The sequence below is a fragment of the Pocillopora damicornis genome, chromosome 13, assembly GCF_964200805.1.
Source record: "Pocillopora damicornis chromosome 13, jaPocDami1.2, whole genome shotgun sequence".
Classification (NCBI taxonomy): Eukaryota; Metazoa; Cnidaria; class Anthozoa; order Scleractinia; family Pocilloporidae; genus Pocillopora; species Pocillopora damicornis.
The window spans coordinates 19,004,054-19,031,878 of NC_142682.1; the positions used below are offsets into that span (position 1 = coordinate 19,004,054).

At 36.1% G+C, this 27,825-nt stretch overlaps 5 protein-coding genes across 7 annotated transcripts in view; 3 read left to right on the forward strand and 2 right to left on the reverse strand.

Moving 5' to 3' along the window:
* Positions 1 to 198: 198 nt before the first annotated feature.
* Positions 199 to 5,626, forward strand: LOC113669858 (protein unc-50 homolog). Of its 2 annotated transcripts, none has more exons than XM_089192186.1 (7): positions 199 to 517; positions 1,765 to 1,790; positions 2,236 to 2,301; positions 2,841 to 2,961; positions 3,219 to 3,355; positions 4,088 to 4,189; positions 4,688 to 5,626. In XM_089192186.1, the coding sequence occupies exons 1-7, from the start codon at positions 345 to 347 to the stop codon at positions 4,855 to 4,857; spliced, it is 795 nt and encodes a 264-aa protein (XP_089048312.1). In that variant the 5' UTR covers positions 199 to 344; the 3' UTR covers positions 4,858 to 5,626. The 2 variants fall into 2 exon arrangements, with proteins under 2 accessions (XP_089048312.1, XP_089048311.1); XM_089192185.1 differs by having other exon boundaries at positions 208 to 517; positions 3,219 to 3,364.
* LOC113669860 (bactericidal permeability-increasing protein) lies at positions 5,492 to 9,928 on the reverse strand. Its single transcript, XM_027185940.2, has 7 exons — positions 9,580 to 9,928; positions 8,465 to 8,576; positions 8,154 to 8,282; positions 7,424 to 7,500; positions 7,121 to 7,211; positions 6,524 to 6,587; positions 5,492 to 6,012 (listed from the first exon to the last, which is right to left on the reverse strand). Exons 1-7 carry the CDS (start codon positions 9,740 to 9,742, stop codon positions 5,914 to 5,916), a joined length of 735 nt encoding a protein of 244 aa, XP_027041741.2. The 5' UTR covers positions 9,743 to 9,928; the 3' UTR covers positions 5,492 to 5,913.
* LOC113669865 (motile sperm domain-containing protein 2) lies at positions 9,787 to 20,204 on the forward strand. The gene is made up of 20 exons (XM_089192181.1): positions 9,787 to 10,033; positions 10,115 to 10,172; positions 10,964 to 11,082; positions 11,507 to 11,546; positions 11,840 to 11,926; positions 12,660 to 12,745; positions 13,096 to 13,164; positions 13,385 to 13,445; positions 13,547 to 13,585; positions 14,003 to 14,057; positions 14,219 to 14,288; positions 14,679 to 14,749; positions 15,366 to 15,474; positions 16,412 to 16,489; positions 17,037 to 17,143; positions 17,484 to 17,583; positions 17,813 to 17,909; positions 18,190 to 18,316; positions 18,704 to 18,845; positions 19,012 to 20,204. Exons 1-20 carry the CDS (start codon positions 10,022 to 10,024, stop codon positions 19,144 to 19,146), a joined length of 1,662 nt encoding a protein of 553 aa, XP_089048307.1. The 5' UTR covers positions 9,787 to 10,021; the 3' UTR covers positions 19,147 to 20,204.
* Positions 20,205 to 21,861: 1,657 nt separating this feature from the next.
* On the forward strand, positions 21,862 to 23,666 carry LOC149035834 (uncharacterized protein CG13380-like). Its single transcript, XM_089192188.1, has 3 exons — positions 21,862 to 22,030; positions 22,193 to 22,248; positions 23,205 to 23,666. Exons 1-3 carry the CDS (start codon positions 21,991 to 21,993, stop codon positions 23,364 to 23,366), a joined length of 258 nt encoding a protein of 85 aa, XP_089048314.1. The 5' UTR covers positions 21,862 to 21,990; the 3' UTR covers positions 23,367 to 23,666.
* A 2,440-nt stretch (positions 23,667 to 26,106) lies between these two features.
* LOC113669866 (CCR4-NOT transcription complex subunit 7) overlaps positions 26,107 to 27,825 on the reverse strand; it is a 3,977-nt gene continuing 2,258 nt past the window's right edge. For both annotated transcript variants that reach the window (XM_089192183.1, XM_089192184.1), the window contains exons 5-6: positions 27,565 to 27,642; positions 26,107 to 27,436 (exon numbers count right to left, since the gene is read on the reverse strand). In XM_089192183.1, the coding sequence (XP_089048309.1) occupies positions 27,308 to 27,436; positions 27,565 to 27,642 (207 nt within the window). In that variant the 3' untranslated portion in view covers positions 26,107 to 27,307. The remainder of the gene's footprint in view (positions 27,437 to 27,564; positions 27,643 to 27,825) is intronic.

Sequence of the window (27,825 nt, forward strand, 5' to 3'; positions counted from 1 at the left end):
ACTTCCCAAATATTACTGATTTGCCTAAGAATTGAGAAAGGCTGATGATACATTCTTCTGATTGTTTTCGTTTCGATTTGAGATTGGGGAAACAGTGCTTTTGCCCAGTATCCTTTCTGCGTGATGTGTTTGTGATTTTGCGTGACATGTCACGAGGGAAATTTCCCTGCAAAGAATCATGGAAAACTTTGACGTGTCAACGCATGCGCAGAATATTAACCGAAAACAAACTTGTTGTGCAGTCTTACTGCTAAGGTACAAGATAATTTGGCGTATAAATCAAAAATCTCTTTTAATGACAGACTGTTTGGTTATTACAAATAGAATATAGATATTTTATTGCAATGCTACCGGAGCCTGCAAATTCGTCTTATCATTCGCCCTCAAAGAAGCGTTCGCGATGTATGTCGACCTCGATGCAGTACAAGTTTCTTCGTCGGATCTTAAAATATCGGCATATGGATTTTGAATTTGCCCTGTGGCAGATGCTCTACCTTTGCGTATCACCAAGAAAAGTGTAAGTATGTTGTTTCTTCCATGATTTCAACATACGGGGCGAAATTCTTGACTTGCCAGCTTTTAAGGTTGCCACGCTTGTATAATTGGCTGTGTCAGCTTGACGTGTCTGCCAGAAAGCAAGACCTTATAAACATAGTACCGTATATTTTACCTGCGAAAGCTTATGCTCAATTGAGAACACATAATTTTTTTTTCTAAAACATGCGAGTTTGTATTCATGAATGACTTTGATGAGCTGTTCACCTGATGTGACGGTTGAAACCAGTTCATTTTAACTGGTGTGAAAGTTAAGATATACGTTCTCGAAATGAAACTTTTTCCTCTTGTTGATTCTTCCTTTTTTTGTCAAATTATTCTTGAATTTGTAACATAAAATTTCACTTTATTTTCTGTCACAGTTATCACACTGTCCTAATATTTCTAGCAGTTTTTTGAGAGCAACTACAGAATACAGAGCCACTGAGGTCCACCTCGTCAGCATGTTTTGAAGAACTAGGCTGAACACTTTGATTGAATGACAAGTTGATAAGTGGCCCTGTATTCTGTTGTTCCACTGTTTTTTGAAACATCAAAAGGTGTGCTCATAGGTAAGTCAATGCCTTGAAGTACATGTACAGCACTAGAAGTAGACTTGGTAGTCTGATTCATCTGCTCAAGAGAAGTTCCAAAAAAGGCTGTAGTTGTAGACAGTGACTGACATTTTGAAAACCAGAGACGAAGACATCATCAGTTATTTAAGTTACTCTGATAATGACATGAATCTGATGTTGAATCCATTCAAGTTGTGGTTATGTTTACCGTTGTCCAAACTCTCTTTTGATGACCAACTGTTTGGTTGTTATGAGTAGAGTTTAGATTTTTATTGCAATGCTATTGGAGCCTGCAAATCTGTCATATTATTCACCCTCAAAGAAGCATCCTTGACGTATATTGACCGAGACACAATTCAAGTTTCTCTGCCTCCATTGAATGCAATTAAAGTATGTGATCTGAGGTTGTCATCAGAAGCTAGTAGATGGCAAAAACTGCAGACATCAGTGGCTGGATAAAAAAAAAAAGTTACTCACATACATCCCTGAATGCCAGATATCACATTTCAGAGAACTTCAAATTTCAAATTATGCAGGAGCATGCCCTTAGACCCCCCTCCTAGAAGGGTGTATTGTAAAGCAACACCCCATACTTGCTTTGCTCAAATAATTATATTCATAATCAATGTTGTTCTTGGTCTTTTACTGTTTTCAGATACAGAAATTTTCATTACCACAAACGTAAGTACCTTGTAGATGTAAACCATGGTTATTTTACTCAAGTGACAAAAGCTCTCTCCTGGCATGGCTTTTCATACTCGTTTCCTTGTCAGATTTCAATCATCACTGCACTACTGCATTACTCACTCAATATTTAGACTAAACATGTTTTGTTCTTTTGGTAGTAGTGTATGGCAATTTATCCTGCATTCTTTATTTTATCAAATGACAATTCAGAAGACACTTACTTGTCAAAATGGCTCACCTCAAGGTGTACTGCTGTTACTGAAAATCTGTATATTTTTAGTGTATTTTTTTCAGTAAAGAACATTTTCTAGAGGTATGTTAGAATTAGATTTTTTTGGGATATATAAGCACTGCCTTGTTTTTTTAAAAGAAACTTTCATCAGAAGCTCATGTTGTGATTATTACTGGAACATATAGTTGACTTTCCTGTCTCATACAGAAACAAAAGACCAGTGGGCAAGGGATGATCCTGCTTTTCTTGTGTTGCTTAGTATTTGGTTGTGTGGTAAGTAACCAGCACTGCAGACACTTATTTCATGTATTAGTTACCCTTTTGTACCAGTATTTGTCACAGGAAAGGAGATGTTGAACATCTGTTTAATAGGGAATTAGATTTAAAATGGGGTTGGTGACAAGTCCCTGAACAGGATCATGTGCTCTTAGAAGTTCTATTTCTATATGACTGGAAGTAAATGGTTAGCGTTAGAAAAATCTAACAAGCAGGGAACAAAAGAAAATCAGAGTTACCCTGAGTTTGAGGTTATAGTGGAATGGTTTTGAGAGAACTGAACGTGACTGGTTAAGACCAAAGAATAATTTGATAACTTGACATTAGTCAAATTGTCTTCAGTTTAGATTACTTTAAAGCGTTCTTCAGAAAATGGTATGAAAGCTTATAAAGATTGACAAGTTAATTCTATCAATCTGATATAGCTTTTGTTCATAAGTAACTTTGCACTCAAAATAATTGACTGGTGAATTTGGTTGCAGTGTTTTGTTTTCCTTCAGCACTCAACTAGTCCTTGTTTCCTTTTACATCCTCAGCATCTTCTATTGGCTTTGCTGTTATGTTGAAGCTGCCCTTTTTAGGATTTTTAAAGTTTTTATTATGGGTTGTATTTGTGGATTGCATTGCTGTGGGTCTCATTATTGCATCATTATTATGGTAAGTTAGTACCACAAGGCTATTGAGTTTGCTTATTATTTCGACCACATCCTCTCCTTTGGTAGCCATTTGGCAAACATTCTGCTTGAGTTCTCGTCTCATATTTAAATGCGAGTGAAAGTCACTCACTAAAAATGAATCTGCTTGTCCTTGATTGCTTGTTGTATCTTCTTCTGAGCTTGTTTGATGGAAAAAAATTATTTGATGCTTTGTTAAGTAAGCTACTGTATCTGATAATGGTTCTTTTACCCCTATAGGTTCTTTTGCAACAGATACCTGAGGATATCCACTACACATGATCCAGGACAAAGAGTAGAATGGGCCTATGCATTTGATGTTCACCTAAATGCTTTCTTCCCTTTGCTGTTAATATTACATGTCATCCAACTCTTTTGTATGAAGAGTAAATATGCTTTTTGTGTTAACCAGTTGTTAGTAGCTGAAATGGATGATCACTTTAATTGTGTATAGTAACTTGAAGTGTATATTGCATTTCTTATTCCTTGTTTGAGGAGTAGTTTTAATACTAACATTCATTGATGAGTTTTGAACAAAGGTTATAAATACTTGAACCAGAGTTGATATCAAAGCACAACATAATTATATTTATAAATATTTCGTGTGGTGATGGTTTTCTGATGTTTTGCATTTGTTTTCGAAAGCATGTGATGTTTAGTTATGTTAGATGAATTTTCTAGGAAGCTGTTTGGCAATTCATGTACATTTAGTTTAATGCTAGTTTTAGGGAATCACTCTGCCCCTTTCATCAAAGGCTATGCAAATTATCTTCAGTTAGTCTTGTAGTATTGGAGTAGTACATTGATGTGGTAATATCCCAGGAGTGTCACTTTGAGAAGTACTAGAATATGAATGACTTGTATTATGCGTTTCCCTTTTGCAAAGCTAGGCAAAAGGTCTGTATATTCCCCCCCCCCCCCAAAAAAAAACAAAAACAAAAAAAAAAAAAAACAATAAAAAAACTGCACTCTTTAACAAGCTTGGAAAGTTCATGGGTGCATGTTGCTCCTATTTGGTATTAAAAGGACAAATAAGGGTGAGGACAGCACCATGGTAGCTTTTCAAAGTTGGTCTAATGAATAACCTTAACTCTCCTTGTCTCTTTCAGTTATCATAGACAATCCCTGGTTCATATCAAGGTTTATCGGAAACTCTCTTTGGCTCATAGCTTTGGTGTATTATATTTATATTTCTTTCCTAGGATACAGCGGTGAGTTTTTACTTCTTCAGATATGTATAATTATTATGATTTCTCCTTATAATTCTGACTATCAGTGATGTAGCTTGCAGTTGCAATGCTGCTCTGTTGCTCACTGATATTCTGTCCTTTTCGGGGATATCACTTTGATTACATGTAATGTATCTTGGTCAGATTACTTTGTTTTGGAGTGATGATGTCTTTTAAACCTGTTGATGTTTTCATTGCTGTGACATAACAACCTCCTGCCTCTGTTAGCAATGTCTTTCCCATTTAACACTAAACTTAAATATACTTTCACAAAGTTTTTTGTTCAGAGGAGCATTTACTTGAGCCTCATAAATGTGAAATTGATGAGCTTCAAAAGTTATTCAAAACTGTGAAAATGACTGCCAACCCTTTCAATCGATGAGCCATGAAAATTTCATGAACATTCAAAATGATTTAATTGCTTGCATGAGTATTTGATTATTAACTTCTCTTTGATTTTTTTTTCGTAAATATCCACAGCATTACCATTTCTTCGAAGTACTGTAGTGCTACTGTATCCTGTCTTGTTGGTAGTGGTGGGATACATTGTATCTCTTGCTGTGGGCTGGAACATAGGGCAGACATTTTTGCACTTTTATGAGTATAGAGTGGTGACTCAGACTGCCAGCTTGCCTCAAACTATTAGCTGAATGTCAGGCAGGAAATTTCTGGAGATCAGAGGATGTTGACCCATGGATCATAAAAAAAGATGTTAGCCAGCATAGTGTAAGTCCTCTTCATAAGGCTGAAATAGAGTGGGTGCTCTACCATGGAAAAAAAAGAATTAATTGCAGTAGCAATGTTCTTATCTCATGATGCATCAGAACTTGGGACACATTTCTGGATGTACATAGTGTATCTATAATTTTTGATAAATCTATGACACTTGACCGTGCATTTCAGTAATTAAAATGGTGTCAGGACTACAGCAACAAAGAGATATGTGCATGTAACTAGCCTGTTCAAGTGAATATGCAAAGGTCTTTGGAAAAGATATTAATTGATAGATATAGAGATCGTACCAATGAGCTTCCTTTTACCTTAAATATAATTGTAAGATGTCATTTAAACTAGTTGAGAAAATGTTTGTCAGTCTTTCATTTGGATGCAATTTTCTATGATGGGAAATATTATATACAGGTTGCGAATTATGCAGAAATGTATAATAAAGTAAATTATTACATGGAGCAAAACAGTTGCTTTACTTTTTACTGCATGATAAGTAGCAAGGATTAGTCTAAGGAGCTGAACTGACCATTTCCCACAGACAAGCATGAGCCCAGATCTGTATATAAACATTGTAAAGTTTTATTGGATCTGTCTTAAATATCATCCAACATTCATTGCAAGACTTCTCTTTGCACAAGTACACATCTGTTTCCACTTGTCGTAATAAAAATATAATATTTGGTGACTAAACAGTAATTTTATTACCAGCATTTTTTGCTGACCTGGTGGTACAATGTCCCAAGATCAGATCTTTAATTGATCCCTCCTTCTGCCACACATTTCCTTGTATATAGTTACAAGAATGTGGTGTTAGATCAAGATGGCAACTTCTACCTGATAAGTTTAAGTCATTACCAATTTCATGGATAATCTATGGACATTGCCTACAGCCCTGTATTTATATTTTTTTCACAAGTAACAATGAAAGCACTTTGGAAAATAAAGCTGGGCTAGGATTTTCTCTCAACTCCTTCCATTCAGTCTTGCACTCCATGAAACTTCCTCATAATTGAAGGGAAATTGTCTAAGGCTTGAGTAGCTTTGGAGCTAATCAGGCTGATAGCAGTCTTACAGATCTACAATTAAAAGTGAGAAAATATGGAAATTGATGTTAATTTTACTAACAACTGGTAGTCAATCAGTGTGTACTCAATACAAACAAGTTTTGTATTTTTGGAAAAAAAATATGGAAATCATTCATCATCAAACTGTGAAACTCTGAAGGATGGAGAATGGATGAGCTTTATATGTACAGGTTGGATTACCGTCAGCTAAAATGTTTTACTAGTGTAGTCAGATAATATCAACTTTGTGGCACTCTCACAACAACTGCTATCATTGCTCAACAAGCCATGTGATTTGACTCAAAACCTTCATTCCAGAAAACAGTCATGTTGGTTTGAAAAAAGTTGAGAAAGAATGATGGGATCAGTACTCAGAAAAATGTGTGAGCTCTTGTGCTAAAATACAGTACTTGTCAGTGTTTTAACTGGCACATAATTGGGTTGAAAAGATTAAATTAAAAATTTATAAAAAATCACTTCACAGTTATGAATAAATTTAAATGTTATTACCGGTGACTTTTACCTGAGCGGAGAGTTGGTCTTTAAGGCTTGATGCCAAGCCATCAGCAAACAAATTATACAACCAGCTTGTGAAGAAATAAACAAAATAACATAAAAATTACAACCAGCTTGTGGAAGGAAAATGTTGAATTAAGTATTTCACACTCAAGATCTAACACTACTTGAGAATTTACTCTTTCCACTTTCTCCCATACATTGCTTATGGTTTTAGTTCTGTAAATCTAGTATTAAATCAATATTAATCATGGTTTGTTCCTAGTTGTCACCTGAACTTGAAAGTATATTTTTATTATGTAGAGAAATTACCTCTTTGGTCTCTTCTGGAAGTGAAACCAACCTCTTCACCAAGATATAATATGAAAACCCTATATTATTCTACTCAAATTGAGTCAAAAACTGGATTTTGCACATTTTGGCCCTATTCCTGGAAATATCCTTCCAAAAAAGTGTTATCTACACAAGTAGGATTTGAATCTGGAAGAAATCAGCAAAATTAGTTGCTTCCTGCTATGGAAGGTGGAGTGGCAAAGCTTTAGACCATCATTATAACTGTTGTTTCTTCGACTATGATGTATGCAGTTGCAATATAAATCATTACCTTGCACCTCCTTTGAACTTGATATGCACAGAGCCAATTTTCATGGTACAGTCTTTTGCACTGACTTTTCCCTTCTTCTCTCCCAAGTTACCTTCAATGCCAGACATAACAAAATATTTAGAATATTAAGTTAGTCACAGGTTGTTACAGAGTTTGGTGAATCTGTACAAAGGTGATCCATAACAGGATACTTGGAGAAATGTTCAGAAAATCTTGTAAATTTTAAAAATCACAAAGCCTCCACTTAGGATTAAAAAGTATGCATTTCATGAAATAGTATCTCACTTGTAGGCTTGTACTAACCATCAACATAGAAAGCCATTCCAAGTGACAGGTCTTTGATTGATAGGTCACATGATCCTGAATCAGAGATGTGAGGCCTTATCAACAAAAACAATTCAAAAAATTAATATACTCACAATCTCTTAAATCTTAGATTTTGGAACTGATGGTAAAATTGTATCTAGCACAATAGACAGTAACTAATGTACAATAATTGGCCAACTGATCAGGGTTTTCCCGGAGGAGAGCTGAGTTCAGCAGTATAGACTCCTTCAGTCTTACTCAGAAATACCCATGCACACACAGACAGTACTTTTTACCAATCGTCAACACAGCAGAAGGCAATTCTAGTCTAGAGGACTGTCTGGCCACACAATAAGGTTCAGCAGGAGCCCAGCAGTAGTATGAATATCAGAGCTTGGGTAGGGGGGGGGGGGGGAGAGGGGGCTTTCTTCTTCAGTGATCCCTTCCTTCTGTATACTAAATCACCAGATTGACATTATAACCAGAGCAGAGCTGATTTAGTCCAATATACTGCAAGACTCATGCAAAATACCCATTTTCCAGAAGAAAATCATCAACTGAAGGTTACAACTAGTAATGATAAAACAATGCTCTCAACCACCTTGCCCCTAAAATGTAGACAATACAATTTTGATTTAAATCATATTTTTTTTTTTTAATTTTAATTTTTTTCTATCATTTTTTCTCCCTCAAAACAACTTAAGAAACATATCTACTGACAACAAACCAAGAGTTCTCTTTGTAGTGCCAATTAGCTGCCATATTTCCTGAGGCTTCATTAGCAGAAATCCGTAACCCGTGATCAGCTAATAGTGAAACATTGGTCTTCTTAATCACTACATTGGACAACTTGATCCTAAAAATATACATCAAATTGTATAGTATAAGACTGGACTAATTTGAAACTATGATTCAAACAATTCACTCATCTGGTTAAAATATTGATAAAAGTTGGTACAGTTATGCATACAGTCTAGGAAAAATTAAACAAATCTCCATATCCAGGTTGATCTTGAGACATTTTAAAAAAGAACTTACAGGTTGAGATCGTACTGCACATTTCCTAATGGAGTTTTGATGGTTCCAGAAAGATTGGGAACTGATAAATCATTGAGTTCTTTAGAAATGAATGGAAGAATGATGTGGTCCACTGTAAAGTTGAGAAAAAACCATTAGAAATCTGCCTAAAAAGTTATGCAAATACAAATTTTGAAGAGATCTGTAATATCAAAAGCAAAAAAGTTAAAATTATAAATTGAATTAACTGGACTCGTATGTGACACAGGGTCCACTAATAAACATCTGCATACAGCAGCAGGAGATCTGCACTATCTCTGCTCCCCAAATTTGAGTTACAGTTACAGAAATGTGAAGATGAATGGTGAAAAATTACAAAGCAAACAAAATCCAACTTTAACCACATACCATTTTTTCACAAATCTACCAGCTTAAAATTAGATTAAATGATAGGATAGAGAGGGGATATGATTTTTAATCACATTCACCAGCTGACAAAGTTTGGTATCATCACATCCAAATGACATAACCAAAACATTCTAGCCTAATTAAAAGCGTGCATAGCTTCTATAAGTTGATGGAAAATCATTTGATTCGTTTTACACGTAAATTGATCTGCTTTTTTAGGCTTTCAACCTATCCAAAAAATTATGGAACCTGCAAACCACAAGTCCTCAGAAGTGAAACGCTAATCAAGGTGACCTCTATTAACCACCAGCCGAAGTGCAAATTGGCACCCTATGGTGTACTTAACAAATAAAAAAGTATCACTGACATTTTCCTTAAGATAACGGTGAGTATATGAGGCCCTATTGATGGCCTATTTCCAACGGAGCGGTTAGCTGTCGAGGCTTATTAATATCTGGAACCTTTCCCGTCGTTTATGCAGAGCGATGATTCATTCATTCGAGAGAGAACGATCAGTGATGTAGACTGTATAAAATCAAATATAAATTGGTAAACAAATTTCACAGCACATTGCTTTAAGCTTTTAAAAAGAGCACCAATGCCTCGTTAGCGTCAGTTCAAGTTGTTCTCTGCCAAGATACAAAGAGCAGGGAAAGATTGTGATATCGATTGATATTAAATTTAACATAGGTAACAGAACTTGATCTTCTCAACGAATAAATTTTTACCGTAATCCGACGCTCTCTGAGTAATTTCTCGTTTCCATTCTGGTGCCAAATTCAAGTCGATGTCGATATTTTTGGCTGAACAATGTTCAACGACAAAAATTACCGACGAAAATAAAACGAATACTCTTTTAAACAGTGTTCCTTTGATGAACGGTTCTTCCATACCTGTCGTTTCGAACGAAATGTAATTTACACCTACGAAGTCACGTCATTTTGCAGTTCGTTTATGGGAAAGATCTTCTCAGTTGAAGGTCTCATCAAAAATGCATTTTGTAGACAGTTTTATGGTAAAATCTACCTGTAAGGATTAAACAGGTGAGCTGAACGCGAATTTCCCGCCATCTCTCCCGACCTGAGTAGATCGGCGACGAATATAGTCCGAGAAATTCACGAACTAATCTGAGTTCTTCCGACAGAAACCGATGAAACCCGTGACTCAAAGATGGCAGAGGAGGTAATCTTGCAATTCATGCATTTTGCATTTTGTTTTGATTTCGAGATTAATAAATACCACCGGTTTCTTTCTTTTTGACAGAATGAGTTAGAGGCCAAACGAATCGATGAGCTCAGGCAGCGGTTTTTTCATGAAAACGGTAAATCTTTCCCAAGTTGCATGTTTTGAGTTATTTCTCAGCTGTGTTTTTGTATGCAAGTTCGACGAATTTTATGGAAAATTAACGTGGAAACTGTGCTCACTAGGTTAGCTTCAGCTTACGTTAAATTTTACGTAGTAGAAGCCTTTTGCTTTCGTAAGGAATGTCGGTAAAAAAACTAGAGGAATCATCTCGAACCAGTTCATGCCACCAAATAACGCGGAAACTTTATTCAGATCGAATACTAATTCAAACATAATTACTTGATGATGAGAATTTCCTTAATTTAAAATGTTTTCAACCATACCATTTAACAGATTTTAAACAATTTGTCTTAAATTTTATGAACGAGAGTTTCATTGTGGTACTAATCAGTTTGGTGTTAGTAAAATACAATGACGTCATTTTCTTCCTACAAGTTACTTTTCTCTCTTGGTTCAAATTTAATTTTTCCGCATTATCAGGGCTGAGTGCTAAGGCAGGCTACTTTCATTCGCACTAAGGATTTTTTTCTCCTCTAATAATTTTTAATTTCTTTTTATGTCTGAAATGTAATGTTTCATCATTCAACAACACATTGTCGAGTGACACTAGTTTTCAAGCGTACACATTTATCTTATCTCCCTATACCCAATTCCTTATCCTATAATAAATTAACAAGCCTTTAAGTATTGAGTCATAGAAAGTGGATGTGCACGAAAAGATGAGTAGGAGACAGGAATTGAGCAGAGATTGCGTGGTATTAATCTTAAGGGTTCATAATGTCACAAGCTACCAATCCTTGATTTTAGGTGCAATTTTGCAAGAATTTGATGAACAAGACGTGAAACGAGTTCGTGATGAGGACTTCTGGTTGAGTTGCTTTCTGAAATCTCGCAAGCAGGATGTAGACATTGCATTATCTGTCTTGGTAAGTTATGTGCATTTAAGTCATTTTTTTCCTTTCAGTGGACCTCTCTTAGAGAAGAAATAATTCTTAGATTCTCTTATTGATGGACATAAATCAAACTTTCCTGAGAGTATCTGCATCCTTATTATTTTGAAATCTTGAAGATAAGTGTCTGGAATTTTAATTTGACAGTTTTGTATTCACTGACATTGTTGTAAACCTTACGGTTGTTGACTACTCGACACTGTCCATCCAACAAGAATGTATTATCCAAATGGTCTTGTAATTTTACCTATAACACGGATTGGATCAACTTTATTTTACATCTACATGTAAAGCTTGGTGCACCATGCTTTGAACTTCTGTTACAAAAAACTGTTAAAATAAAGAAACATTGCTTCTCTGTGCTCATGAAATGATTTAAATTTCTACTTTCTTCTGCTAGGTGGAGTGTTTAAGATGGAGAAAATCATTTGGAGTTAATGGTATGTTTAATGGACTACTCTTGTTCACAAAATCAAGTTGATTTACCTTTTAATCTCTAAGAGTGATAAGCTTCTAATTTCTCCCAAATCTAACACCCCTGAATCAAGTAATAGGATAAACAATACCAAAAATATATATCAGAGAACAGTGTGGTGAAGTTGCATACTGATATTAGGGTTTAAAGGATTGATAATACAATTTTGCACATAATTGCATTTGTGATGCATAGATTATTCAATACATTTTTTAACATGTCTTGATTTACTTTTTGATGATATATTTACATGTGCAGAACTTACAGAACGTTCTGTAGACCGGAGACTGTTTGAGGCTGGTTTCCTCTTTCCATATAATCGGGACAAAGATGGAAATACGTTAAGTAAGTGTTTAACCCCCTCTAACCAATGGAGAACCAATAAGTTATTTTTGCTTACAATATCATTATGCTATGAGGCCAAAAGGTGATGAGGAGGAAGAGAAAATGCTGACTGATTTCATGGTAAATTATTTTAGCTATTTGCTATGAGAAATGTACAGCAAAAAGTGGGGAGAATTTATTTTGAGATCTTTTAAATGAAGGTTGATCTAGATGATTTCTTTGACAGGTGTATCTTATTCAGATGGGGATTCTAACCAATTTGAATGGTCAATCCTTGACCTCCCAAGATTTGATTGGAATCTCTTCCTCCTACTTTAACTGCTTTAGATAGATTTCCTTTTGAGTCAGTGTTATCATCATGATGGTAACAACAACTTTCCTGACAAAGTTTGTCTTTTTCTGGTCATCTGTTTGGTTTAAGATTTCTGATGTAGTTGGGAGAAGCTACATTTTGATCATTTACAAGAGTTAAAAGGTTAACCTCATCAGCAGTCAATCAGGAAAGTGATTGATTGTTTTACTGTGCTCATGGGATAAAGGAAAATCTGAATCTAATGCTTTAGCAAAAAATAACAACTTTTTTTCCTCTGTGGCCGAGCTTGAAATTTACAACCTCTCTTCTCAATTTTATAGAAGGCTAGCTATGTTTGGGAACTTGACTTTTTTATGTGACTTTGTTTATTATTGGGACAGTTACTTACTAAATATAATTATATTCATCATATCTTGCCAGTCATCTACATTGGAAAACTTTACAAAAAAGATCCACAACAACATCCAGAATTGAAGAGATACCTTGTGTTCCTCCTAGAAAAACATGTAAGTCACATTGACTTACTGTCTAAATTAAAACTTTAAGTAGTCTTTACCTGAATTTTTTTTTCTTTTTGAAGCTTTTTTGCACTCAATATTTGCACATCAGCAGGAGATATATACATTTGATAAATTGTTCTCCCAACATCCCAAGTGGACTTTGTTTTACATATACCATTAAACTCTCCAGGTAGAAAGTGCAGTGGATTGCTTTTATAAAATGAAGTTCAATTTTCTATGGGTTTACCAGTGCAATAAAATGATAGGTTTTTGACTTATCAGGGTGCTCATGGTATCTCAGTTGAATTTTATGATTTTATTTCTATGTTAGTAATAAAAAGTTCTTTTGCTTGTAGGTGAAAATGTTCCCTGGCAGAAAAGTAACGTTTTTATTTGACATGCAGGATACTGGGTTATCAAATATGGTGAGCTTTGATATAATTAAAATATGTTACATTTTTATATGAAGGTGGAGTTATGGAATACAATTCTTAGGAAAATGTTGCTTATCTTTATTTAGTTTTCTTTAACTTTGCAACATTCTGACATCAATATTTGGTAATAAAAAATTAAGTCACAAGCGATAATTATTATTATTAATAATAACTGTTACAAAATGTAATTCTTTTATTGTTGCTGTTTTAGGACCTGGATTTTGTAAAATTTATCATAAGTTGTTTCAGAGATTACTTTCCATGGACATTGGGTAGGAGATGAAATTAAGCTGGATAACATGAATTTCTTTATTCTGATGCAAGTCCACCTTTGGTTACTAAATGTAAAACATATTCCCTTTCCTATCATTAGCATGGCTAGTAGTTGTGGAAATGCCCTGGATTTTATCAGGTATTTTTGTTTAATTCACACTGATCTACATATAAAACGTAAACATTTAACTGAAGTAGATCAACGGAATTACTCTTTGCTGTGAAGGATTACTCTTAATCCAGTGAATATTTTTGTTCTAGAGGTGTGTTTTGGTCAGAGTATGCCTTTAAGAGCAGGACATCATCCTCTGAGACTCAGGGGCTGTGAGTAAATTTTTAGTCAGGTGGAAGAGCCCAGTCTCAGGGGCTCTTCCACCCTGACTAAAAATCGACTGACGGCCCATGGGTTTCCAAGGATGGTAGGACATCAAACTTCCCCCAGTCTAATAATTATTTCTCAACCAACTTTGCTAAATCACTTCTTTTATAAGTAGGGGGTACCCTTTCTTGCATCTTCTTGGATTCATGTTTTAACTGTTTTGTTTCTTTACCACAGCAACATGGAAAATTGTCAAGTCATGGCTGAGCCCTGAAGCTGTCAAAAAAATCAGGTTCAGTTTAAGATTTATACTTTATTCAAGAACTGTTTGATATTTTTTGCTGCTTAAGGAGATATTTTGGCTTAGAGATGGTGTGCTTGACTCCAATTCAAGAAATCCATGCTGGCATGCAAGCCTTGTCATTAAAATTCATGATTTTTTACTTCTTTCAGATTTTTAAACAAACCTGAACTTTTGGATTTAGTTGATGAAGACAAGCTACTTGTTAGATTAGGTGGAACTGTAAGTACTGGATAGTTCAAAAGTTTTCCTCTGCATGGTTATCCTGAACTCTGAGTGAAAATAAATTGAGAATAAGAGGAATAAACTGTACGCAAAATTAGTGCCTTTTAGGATAGATTTACTATCCTAGATCAAAGTGTAGGCAGAAGAGGTTGCCAACTCTGGGCTAGATCTTATGGAAAATTAAACAAAAGCATCTCTTTGTGGAATCAGGCTGGTACAAGTCATATTTAAAATAATGACTTGTTTCTCATTTTGTGATTTAGGCATGTTGTGAATTGAAAGCATACAGCATAGAGCCAATAGCTGATGATAATTTATTTGTGAAAATTGGTGAAATTGTAAATTGTCAGGTTGAATAGAATAATATTTCTTATGTTTTCTTAACAGGATCCCTATGAATATTCTTATCCACCTACAAAAGAAGCTCTTGTCAGTCTTGGTATCACTGAATCCACAGGGTAAGCACAAGTTTTTCCTACCACAAACCGTTCTGGAAAATAACATTAACTTTATCTTAGGTTACAGCTACTACTTAAGTATTTTGAATGTTTTTATTGATCTTTTCTACCTGTATGTAGTAAAGTAACTAGTGCTTTTATTCTTATATCAAATACCATTTTTTGTAATCAGAAAGTGAAAAAATTCCCCCCTCAAATCGTCTAACTTTGCCATGTCTCCTTATCCCCAGCCTGTCAGAGGCCCATTTAACAGCCCTCCCTCTGCAAAGTTTTATCAAATTATAAAGGGCTTATATCAGAGATCTTATGAAAGATTTTCCGAAAAATTTTGCATGTTTGGCAAGATTTAAGGCTTAAATCGTGCCGAACATGCTTAGCCAATGAGAACACAAGGATAATATTACAACAGTTTAAGTCTATTAAGCTCGGCTCTCTGTTTCTCTGTGGTTCTGAATGTGTTTCCAGCACAAAATCTGTAAAACCCAATCAAATAAATAAGGGTTTGTTCATAAAGAATGTTGCATCAGAGTTTGATTTTTCGCTCAGCCTGCACAAATACGCACTGCAGACCAATATTTTATATCGTATGCGACATTTTTTCTCTATCTGACAACAGTACAGAAGATAACCTCATTGAAAATGGTACCGTAAACCAAGGCAATGATTTTGACGATGACAGTTGTGAAGATGCGCGTGAAGAGGCTCCTCCGTCCAATACAAAGAAGGTACTTCGGGAGATGAACTTCTCAAGGATTTCATAACACTTTCCATCATTTGTACAGATGATTTAGAATTTAACAAAGCCATAAAGAGAGATTCATTCCTTTCACATACAAAGTGCATTTCTTTTATTTTTTCGCAAACTTAGACCAAAGTTTAATTTGCAGAACGGCCTGTCAGAACAAAGATAATGATCACAGGGAATTAACGAGAACTCGAATTTTCCAGAATAGGCAAACCATGACTCAACATCTTTGTGATTCGATAATTTGTCCCTTCTTGACACCTTTTCTATCCACTCCTTTCATCTCCCTTCACTTTTTCCCTCCTTCTCTGAGTTGTCTGGTTCGCATTCGTCACGTAGAAGGTCACGTAATGCTTCCTCGCTTGGCTGAGCATTGCGTGACTTCTCACCGAACCGGCTGTTAGATAGGCAATTTCCTTCCTTCCCCACGCAATTCCTTTCCTCGGAAAAAAAAACGAATAATGATAAGAAAAAATGGTTGTCCTTGGGCATCACCATGTGTTTTCTCTTCGCCCCAGTTAAATCATTTTCGTGTTTTCGAAGCTTCTTACAACTCAATTGTTACGAATGTTTGACATGATCTGCCCTAGCGGTGCTGAGCGCACGGCCTTCATTTCCGCTACTTAGGATTAACTTTGTCAGACATATGATTAATCTTACATCGGCTAAACTTCCAGTTATGGAGAACATCTCTTATAAGGTCAAACCAGCTTCTTTTTCGTCTTGCTGTAAAGAACAACCATCCAAGAAATTCTTTGTTGCCGCTTGACTCATAATTTGTTCGTTTTGTCGAGTTCTTGGGATATGAGATTCACAGGAATTTTTATTCAAATCGAACGCATGTTTTACCAGAGTTTTGCCTGTAAGCTTTCGATTTTCTCAATTTTTTTTCTTGCTGTTATTTTAATTACTTGTAGGTGACGTTTGAGGATGCGCCTTCTACTGCAGCCGACCAGAGTTTTGAAAATGCATCTTCTCAGTCGAATTCAAAGCAGGTTTGATATTTTCGACTTTAATCCGTTGATTCTCGCTCCTAATCTTGTGACCTCTAGTCGTAGTCTATTTGTAGTTCCTTTTGGGAATGTTACAGATATGGCAAGCTGGCGAGTGATGCGAAAAAGTCACTGTACTAAATTTACTTAACCTGAACAACGTAAACCTTATATTATTTGGCTGACCAGGCTTCGAAAGTGGGCATGACTTTGCGGAGTCCTGTTTGGCCACCCATGCTGCAAGATACCGGCTTATGTACCTCTTGACTTCCGTGCAGCTCATTTTGTTGTAGTTTTTGTTTGATTTTTTTTCTTCTCATGTGGAGTTGAAAAAGACAAAGCAACCGTAAATTCAACTTCATGGAAACCACGAATTTCATGAATTTATTTTACCATTCTCATTTTACGATTTTAATGAAATAACAATTTTTTTCTTTGACCTTTACTGTTTCACACACGACCATAAAACACCCCCGAAATAATTTTGGGGAATATCCAGTCATGTTGAGGAAGGTTAGATTAAAGACTGACTCATTTATTTCTTGTGTAGAGGAATAATTCAACAAAGCTCACTCTTCGAGCTGTAAGTTCAAGATCATCACAAAGACGAGCACCTCCAGACGGCTTTACTAGAACAGGAAGTCTGCTTAGTATTACGTTAGTATTGTTTAATAAACTTTCAGATTCCATATTGTTGTAAGGCAGCCCGTTCTAGTCTCTCTCAATCTTTGCATATGTGTTGTTTTTTTAAGTTCTCCTTCTTCGTTTTGACGTATCTACTAAGTTTTTAGCCAAACCTCAAACTGAAGCCGATGACACACTTGGCGATTTTATCCTCCAATCGCGGCAAATTGATCGCTGGCGAAAATCGCCGACATCTAACATATCAAATATTGGCGATTTATATCGCAGATCATGGCGATCGGCGTATAAAATCGCGAAGTGTGTCGCCATGATTATTGTAGCACGTAATTCTGATCGATTCTGGTAATTGCAGGCCAGCGGAGGAATTAGTTTTCACCGGAACAACTTCAACTGGAGAAATTCTTCAATCGTTGTCGCTCACCAACAACACCTTGTCAACAGTAGCTTTCAAGGTCAGTAGTTTTATGTTTGTATATAGAACTACTTTATATAATTTTGTCGTGACTGCCAACAGGTCGTAAGTAGCTGCTGTTCGGTAAATGAGCCCGCACTTCTTTTCCCCGCTACCCCTCCGAAAATGGAGGACCGGATCGGAGAAAAGGGCAAAACTCAAGCCTAACGCGAATAGTAAAAGATTGTAGACATTGTTCGCTAATACTGTGCTAATTTTTCATTTTACAGGTAAAGACAACCTCTCCAGAGAGTTATCGAGTCCGACCAAGCTCGGGTATAATTCCTGCAAACTCCTCTGCAGATGTCAGCGTATTTTTACAGCCAGGTAAAGTTTGAAAATGTTTTTCTAGAGGTTGCTCAGTATAAGAGGACCATGAAGTGTTATTTATTATTATTTTTTTTTATGAGATATCAGAAAGTAGCTGAAGGAAAAAATCCCAGCTAATCGTTGACGGTAATTTATTGGAGAAAGATTACAGGGTTTGCAGTAATTTAGTGCTTGCCTCTCTTTTCTATTTAGTCCTTGAGGGAGGGCAACTAAAAATAATCATTAGATCCTTGGTAAAGCGCGAGTAGTATAAAGGAATGTCGTGGTTTTACATTAGGTCATGCTGCCAGCGTAGTAAAAGACAAGTTCTTGGTGATGTCGACTGAGTTACAGGATGATAAGTCGCCAAGTGAACTTGCTGCATTATGGAAAACGATACCAAAAGCAAATATTGTGGAACACAGGTTAGAATATTTCCCCAGTAAATTTTGTATTTTAACTCTTTTGAGTAACAGTCGCGAGTACATCCCGAAGACTTTCATTTTCATCGTTTCTCTTTTACTTCTGGCACAGCTATCCCAGACCCCAACTTGTTTTACTATTTTTTCTCGTGCAAACCGTGTCAGGCCTCTTCGTCTTGTTTCTTTCCTCTCTCCTCATCTCTCCTCTTCTTGTTTTGTTTTTTTTTTTGGTTTATTTGTAGTTCTTAGGTGTTTCTTTTTTAATAAAGATATTCCGGTGACGTAGCTCTTTTAGTCAGAGCGTCGAATATTGAGTTCAACTGAGCGCGCTTCCAAACTCCCCTCTCCCAACCCATACGCGTTTGAGCCTATCTCTGAATTTTCTTTCAGACTTCGCTGCCGATTTCTGGCGTCTAGTTCTCAGCTTTCCGGTCAGTATTCTGATATTGCGGAAGGTAAACCAGTAACTCTTAGTATGGCCATCGACAGCATTCAGGCTCTTCAACGACAGCTGAGTGACGTGGAGAAAAAGGCAAGTACATCAGGAAGGATGGGAGGGGAGGGAAGGGGAGGGGTATTTAATATCAACAAGGGTGGAATACCCCCCTCACCCCTTTCACACACGTCGTTGTTCACTTTCCGCCGACAAGCTGCCAAAGCCTTGCTCATTCTAATTTTGCACATTTCTTATTTTTCAGCTTGATACCAGCAACAGAAAAATCTCGCACATAGAGACAGGTCTTAATGTGTTCATTAAAGTTCAATTGGGACTCTTTTCCGCCATGATAGTTTTGTTCGCCATTGTGATGTACTACGCTACGTTCCTCATTTAATATGTCATCAAGTGTCCACGGGCCTTCAAAATGAATAAGAGGGTTTAATTGATCTTAAAGTGCAACGTTCTAATGCTCTCTGGAATACATAACCTACTCAACGGTTGCTCATAGATCAGAGTGATTTAGAATCGCGGTTATTTGAATGACCATTGGCAAGAATTGAACTTGGGCCTTGTAAGCGAAATCAAAGATGGAATTTGCCGTTTACGTTTGAACACGGTTTTATATAAATTTTTTTTAATGTCAGGAGGTAGGAGGTAGAGGTGCGTTTAGGTGTGACCTTGCATGACTCGTCGCGAATTCGCCGCTTTACATTACTCATGTGCGCTATTCCGGGAAAAAAATGCACCACTTCCAAAGGCGGAAAACTTTTTTAGTCCGTTTTATTCAGGGAACTCCGCCCCAAAAAATGTTTTCGTTACTTGTCAAAATTTCAATTGAACGCTTTTTGAGAAGAAATGAAGCGGAAACATTGACTAACTTTGAAATTGAAGCCTTAGTTTCCTTTTTTTGGGGAACAAGAAATAAAATTGGACTGATTCCCCTTGCGCAAATGCTGAGTGTCACAGGTTCAAATTCTGTTAACTGGTCTTTTGCGAGGATTAGGTTGATTTCAGCGGCTGTGATCAACAAAATTTTTATGACCAATTATTACCCGTCAAGTAGGTGCGAATTTAGTTCTTTTTTCTGACCAGAGTGTTCTTTAATTTTCTAAACTCCATTCTTGAAAGATTTTGGACGATTTAGCTAAACAACATAGGACAACGAGTAAGTGATCTCTGAACACTCGAAAGAAAAGTATATTTTTCCCATAAATAAAGAAATTATTTCTTTACATGGCTGTCAATAGATGGCATTAATTTATTAATATGAGCCCTGTAGAGTTTCCATCCAACAGTTTTCTTCACTTACAATATTATTAAGCTAAGCGATCAGTTCTTGCAATATTTTTCTCCAATATCTGTAGTTATTCCTACCGTTCGTATTGGCATAAACATTGTAAAAGATTTAAATTAATTTACGGGAAAATATACATATATTTTGAGAACTCGAAATCCATGATGTCTTGCCTTCAATCTCCGTAAGAAATCCTTAATGTGATTCAACGCAGTTTACGGTTATAGTAGTACGTTATTCTAGTAATAATAGTTGGAGTTAGAGAGAGGGAATGCCATAGAAGTTGTGACTGCAAAGCAGTGGTAAAACTCTTGGTACCACTTCGGAGACTACGCTCAGCAAGATCGCTCAAGCTACAACCAATTGCAGAAATGTTGAGACACCTTGCGCAGAAAGTTCATTTCCCTACTTCATCAGAAGTTCGAGAAGTAATCTACAGTGCTAGGAAAACAAATACAGTCTCCCTTCCTCGATTCCTTGTTGTTCGTCGAGGTTTTGTACATGATACTGCTTTGCTACCACCATTGCAAGAGGGGGGGGGGGGGATGGGGGAATACGTGTTGGATCGCGTGGTGACCTCTTGTAGTGGTAACATGACTCAACTCATTTTGCAACTGGTGTTAGTCCCCCCCCCAACCTTCCAATGCAGTTACTCCCTCCTTTCTATTATTCATTCGATCAATCAATAATTCATATACTCCTCCACTCATTTATTCAGAGTTTGTTTGTTGCGTTCCCTTTTGTTTTGTCTTTTTTGTTTTTTTGTTTTAGCTTTTCGTTTGTTTCCGGCTTCGCCTCTCTTGATTATGAAGTCGGTAATAATTTAAAATAACGTTAACGATCAAAAGGTGGTGTGAAATAATTTTTTGTTCTCACCTATTGATTGCAAACGAGCTCCTATTGTTCTCATCCGACATGAAGGGAAATATTTCTTCCACCACTTTGACGGCATCACCTTACTCGAGATAACCTTAGCGCAAATCATTCAAATCTAAATTCGCTTTTTTCGATGTGCGTTTCCCTCTTCTAAGCGAACAAACAGGTCTATCCACATTACGTGAAACTATTTCGATAGTGAAAAGCGAATATCATTTCGAAGGAAGTGGAAAATTGCTGTTCCGGTATTTTACTTTAATAACTATTTATAATCACTCATGCATACCCAGGTCGTAAGAAAATCATAAATTTAGCTGACGCAGACGTAATTTTGTGGCCCAATCGTTTTGCATGATGGGTGTGATAGACAGGGCTTGGAAAGAGGGTTCATGAGTAATCTTTTCTCTCCAGATGCACTGCTAATGTTTGCATGGAGTCTATTTTGGGTGGTATTGTTTCTTGACACACGTGGCCCTTGTTGGTGAGTGGGTGGAACTGTTTACTTCCGGAGTTTAAACGGTTAAAAAAATAAAATTCCGAAGTTGAAATAAGTATTCTTGCGTGACAACTGCGATTAACTTTTTCTTCCTTTTTTTGTTTTACTGCTACCAAGTTTTTCGACAGATCTTAAAACGAGTCAGCAACAACTGACTCAAAGCATGACATTAATTGCTTCCGATCAGATCAAATAGTCAATAAATTGACGGCGGAAATCACTTTTAGAAAAGTGTAGAAGGGCAAAAGAACAAAATGATTACAATGCCTTAAGGTGCCTTCACTTCATTGATCGTTGCCGAGAGAATATTAAAGCTGTAACTACCGCATTGGCGGCAAATAAGAGGAACTGCTTACTAATCGTCAAGACAAAAGCGCACCAATCATATCATATCGTCTTTAAATCTACTAAATTTCCCACGATCCCCAGGGTCTGGGTGTGAGTGACGTCTCCCGCCAAAAAATCGCACATGTGAGGTCGCACATAGTGTAGTTGTCATTTGAGGACCTCGCTAATGAGAACTAGATTTCAGTCGAAGCAATACGTTAGCCAGCCAAAAATCCTCTGCTAAAATGAACAGAAACTTGATGTACGGCTACTATCACACTGATTGTAAGTATCTTATTTATGGAAGACAGTCTCCCCTCGTTTATGTCAATGATTTTTGTTTGGTAGTTTGGAGGCTAATGGTGTGATAAAATTTGCTAGTGTTAGCGTTGCTTGCAGATTAAAGACAGCTGACTCACAGATAGTTTTCGGTTATTCTCATTGCAGCTAAAGCAATAAACGTAACTGAGTCTTCGGAAAAAAATAATAACGAACCTCGGATGGTGAGTACCTCTATCTTTCTGGTATTTCTTAGTGTTTGTGCTCAAGGCAGTGTGCGAATTGGCGTGTAGGTGTTGTTTTTATCGAATAAACATATATTCTTTTACTTTAGTTCTTTCTCAAATCTATCCTATTTCGTGATGCATAGTAAGAAATAACTGAAGGTGTTTTTCCTTACAAGAGTTTCCTTGCATTGTGGCTCAGTGCTGAAGTATTTGTTGTATTAAGAAACAGTTAAAACGTTATCTCGCACCTTGAATAGAAGTTTCCTAAGCAGTTGAACAAGTTTCATAAGCAGTTGGTACAGTAAAAAAAAAAATAGTTTCATGCTCTTCTTTACGTCTTCTACTGATAAGTCATTATTCACGACGGGTTATTCCGTAGGACTGTCCAGTCTCAAATGTTAATGTGAATGCACTAGACCTCTCAGTGACTAGCATCTAACTTCTCAGCACATCGCCCTGAATCACACATACAAAGCAATTAACACCAGTCAGAGAGGCTCATGATTGTTGAACAAATTCTCCTTGTTAGAGCCTATGAAATGTAAAGAGAACAGTATGGAGGAAATGCATACTGATTTTAATGGTAAAGTGTACACTGGCAACATTTAAAGCATGCCTTCCTACTGGTACATGCTTTTTTACTCAACTGTTAAAGGTTTACTGAGGAAAAGCCTGCTCTTCATTTACTTTAAACACACTTTACCAATTTTGCAATCTATAAAACTAGTTTTGTTGACAATGACCTCATCAGTTTTCTTGTCTTTCTTATTTTGATTTTTAAAATTTTATTCTTTCAAAATTGTTTTTGCATTCTTCCTTTTCGCTTCAGTAATCTCACAATTTATTTTCCCATGTATGAGCTATTACTTATTAGTGTAAAGCTATTTAAAATCTTCAGGGAGTTCCTAATTATGGAGTGCAGAAACATCAAACATTGCGTTTTTTATTTTTAGGAGGTTGCCTGTAACTGTAACAGATCTCCAGAAACAATCCAGTGCAGGGGATGTGGAAAGTCATTTGTGGGAAGAAAAAGAATTTTATGCCAACAGCACCGCAACACAATCCATCTTATGGACTTCAGTTTTTGCGTCTTCTGCAAGCAGAGACTGGAATGAGATTGCTGTAAATACATAGTGGTCAGATTGGATATGAGGAGAAAAGGAGTTCAATTTCCTGAAGGTTTTGTGATTCTCTCTTACCAAAGACTACAACAAGAGAGTTGTAAGCACAAGAAAGTGTTGCACTATGGCAATTCCTTTACTCTCACCCCACGCTGTAACACGAGTAGGTTTTAATATGTACCATATTTCCTGGAATAAACACCCTTCTCCTATGGTTCCCACCCTATAGGCCACAATACCAAACAAGCGCCCCCTCCTCCCTCACTTCTTTAAATAGTAGGGATACAATAAAAACCTGTTGCCACTTCATTTACAACTTTTTCAGCTCCAACTACAGGGTAATCAGGACAGGAGAGTACTTCCATTTCAGCTTCAACTGCAGGGGAATTGGGGCAGGAGAATACCATCTTTTCCATTTAAGTCAGTTCCAGTTATTTCTACCTCCATGTGCTTACAGAGTTCCTTTATGTGCGTTATCTGTTATTTTAATTTTTATTACATCCTACCCCCTTAATTAAGTTCCTTTTCTTTTAGCTGAATTTTTAAATAATAACTTGGGTGTTTATTCTAGGAAATATGGTGTGTACATAGTTTATGCACCAGGGTTGTCAAAATAAGTTTGCATCTGGCACATTTTACCCTCTACCCTGAAAAAATGTGTTGACTTTTCTGAATGATTACAGCTCAATGTTTAGCATGGAAGCACATTGTTTATGTATCACTACTTTGTTGACAAGTCCAGTTAATCATTAACATTTTTGACAACCCTGATGCACAGATGCAGCATGCCCCGACAGTGGGTACTCAAGGATGAACACACTCGAGTGGGAAGATATTTGTTTTACTTGAAACCCCAGCACCAGTATGCATGTCCTCCATACTGTTCTGTTTACATTTCCTAAAATGCTGATGATGACAAATTGTTTAAAAATCAAGGGATTCTTTGGTTGCTGATTGTTTCCTTTATTTTCATGGCTATAATGTTTGATTCAGGGATGACATTGTAAGGAGAATAAAAATGTTGAGCCATCTTAGGGATCAAAGGGTTAAAGATTTTGAGGAATTTCAAAAGTTGAAGTGTTTGGTTTTGTTGTAAATTTAGGATTTTGGGAATACTTGAGACTGAAACCATTAATTTGTTCACTTTTCTTGCAAATTGCTACTGAGGTCATGCACACTGAATCTACTTTGGAGATAAGAGGGACAACTGATGAAACATGACATACTTCCAAAAGTGCAATTACTGATAATATGAAAATAAACAGACCATGTCGAGGCAATTGCTTAAACAAGGGAAGGAAAGAAATGAATTGGTAATACAAATAGAGCTTCCTCTTTTCTATTGTGTTTGCACAAACAAGGCATCAATTATGCAAGTAGTGTGCAGGATACTTAAAAAAGTATGATGCTCAGTCTGACAGTCTAAGCTAGGGACCTAGATTCATTCACATACAGAAATGAATCTTGGGAGCTTGAAAAGAGTAAGTTTACAGTTGTATTAATTTGGTATTAGAAAGAGAAAAAACTGTTAATCATGGGTTTAAAGAATTAATTTCCCAGTGAAATACCCAGAAAGAGACTGCTTTGAGTTAGGTATGACATGTAATGTTGTCATTGTAATCTTATATGAATTTGTAAAGGATGCTTTTTGTTAGTTTTGGATTTGTATGATCAACAAAAATGTTCATTGCATGTGGTACGTAAGCTATAGTTTGTTTTTGTTCTGTTGTCATTGTTGTAAAATGTTGCCTTGTCAAGTACAATCTTATATTAGCATTCTACCTTGCTTTACAGTCTTGTCAGTTTATAGTGTATGGGTTGAACTTCAGAATAAGTGATTGTAAATAAAGATTTTTTAGTGAAAAATGGTGTTAATGAATAGTTAATGGTAGTAATGAAGACACAACCTTCAAGAAAAAGATCCAGTAACTTCATGCTTGGCTTTCAATGTGGGTGATGTGCTCATGCCAATAAATTTGCCAGAGGAACTGAATAACCATAATTGGGAACACTTGTTGCTGTCTAAATTTACTTAGCACTGAAAAAATGGTGTTGGCAGCCAGAATACCATACCCTTTTTACCTACTCTCCAACTAAAACTCCTTTCTTTTATTTATTTTTCATCATTGTTCCTTTTGTACAGTGAAAATCCATTAAGAGCTTAAAACTTCAATTTCAATACTAAGAAAAATTTCCAATCCCCACTCACTTTCCAATGCTACTTGAAGTAAGGTTTCACTTTAAGTATTGCTTTCTCAAATTCAAGCACAACATCAGTGCCACCAGATTCCAGAAACAATCATCAGAGTGATGGTGAGCTAAGGCAAGGCTACAATGGTCTACCACTGAGACAAAGAGACCTTTCCAAAGTAAGTTAGTCCTAAAGGAAATGTCTTCCCTCTAAAATCTACAGGCCTGCAGTGATTGTATAAATGGTAGATGAAAAAAAACCTGATATGGAGTGGAGATTTACCCTTAGAATAGTGAGATGTTTGAAAAGGAGACCTTTCTAAAGTGAGTTAGGCCTAGAGGAAACACCTTTCATATAAAGTTTACAGGCCTGTGGTGATTGTAATGAAAAAAAAGTTGATTTGAGGTGGAGATTTACCCTTACAATAATGAAATGTGTAACAATTGGCTCAAACTCCTTAGGATTCAATGATTTCCCACAAAAGTTAGGTGATTCAATAATATAAATAAAGTTAATAATCAAAACAACCAAACAGAGCCAGGATTTCCTTGCATCATTACCATAACATTTAACTTTAATAATTTTCTTTAGTTGCAAAATTTCTTATAGTACTACTTACAAGACTGGATATATATATTTATAAATGCATGCTTTAGCAATGAACAAACCTTTTTACACTAGTGTAAAAACTGTTAGATTCCAACCAAGCACTTCCAAGGTAAAGACTTAAACTTGCTTGATTTGTAGGAGGGTTGTTTCAAGTTACTATTTAATCATCTCACCATATTCCATGTTTTCCATGAAGGTGAAAAAAGGTGGACATATCATGACCTAAAAAAGATTACTCTGTTTCCTTTTGTTGTTGTTGTTGTTTTTCTTTAGAAGATGTTGCTTTAAATTGCTGGATAATCACTAGGTTTTTGTGAAGAACCAAATCCTGCATTCACTGTAAAATTATTTGAAATTGTTTCAAATCCATACATATTGGCTTCATTGTGCTTGCCCATCAAATCTAAACAGCAAGTACGATAAACACAAAAAGGGAAAAGGCAAAAGGGAATCTAACACAATTGGTCCAATCCTAAAATGAATGTACACTTAAGCATGCATAAAGAGCAATATATATCTATCTTTTACAATGATCATGTTAAATCTAAAAAAACTTTAAAAAGATTTTAATCAGTTCTTCATCATAACTATACTTGCCACTGTCCTTACTCCTGTCAAATTTTTCTACATGAAAATCTTGCTATAAAAATACTAAATATCTACAGTGTCATTGTATTAAAAACTGCACAAAAAAATGTCTTGAGAGTTCAACAAGTGATAAGCTCAATTCAGTTTTGCTACTTTTTTGAGTAGATAAGTTGTCACATTGAAGCAAAAGAAGGAAGTTTCAAACAAACCTGTTTCTTGGGCCTTAGACTTTCTTTTTCTCAAACTTTGAAATACCATGACCTATCAGTTTTTAGGAGTTCCAAATAAATGCACTTATCTGATTGCTGGTTCATAGAGGTTGTTTAACAGAACTGTGCAGTTTTTGTCTTTAGTAAACTGATCTTCTTAAAAAATCTTCAACTGATGAAAAGGATATGGACCCTAGCAAAGCATCTTGTAACTTAGGAACAGTTAAAAATCTCATTAAGATTCCCCAAAGGAAAAGAACATTTGGGTGCCTAGTTAAAATGCAGATTTACAACCTGTTGAATTGAAAGCTGCATGAAGCAGTGTACAGTAGCCAGCATCAGGATGAATTGGAATTATTGTTGGAAGTTGGCCCACTGTATGCTTGCCCTCCATTCACATATGATGTTCCCAACCCATAAAGGTGTCCACAGTACTTTGCATCATCTATATTATCTTCAAAAAACATCTGTGGGATACAAAATGCAGAGAAAAATTATTAAAATGGTTAAATTGAAATTCTTTACCTGTTCTAATCAGATACTGTCCTCAGTAAAACAAGGGCGACAACTCCAAGATAAACATATAATGATATACCTCTCTCATTCTAAAAAATGCATTTCCTGTTAATAGGCTGTCACTTCCTGCTTGGTGCTGGGGTCCCACTCTTTCAAGCTATAAGAAATGAAAAAAAAGCTAAAATGTAGACTTGGTTTTTATATCTATCAAGTATTTGCATGGGCACTTTATTGTTCTATTTTTCTCAAGACTTGTCCTTTTGTTGAAAATTAAATCGCAGAAACTGATACACACAACTTCAAAATTTTCGCACACCACTCTCCAATGTTCTACCACTGG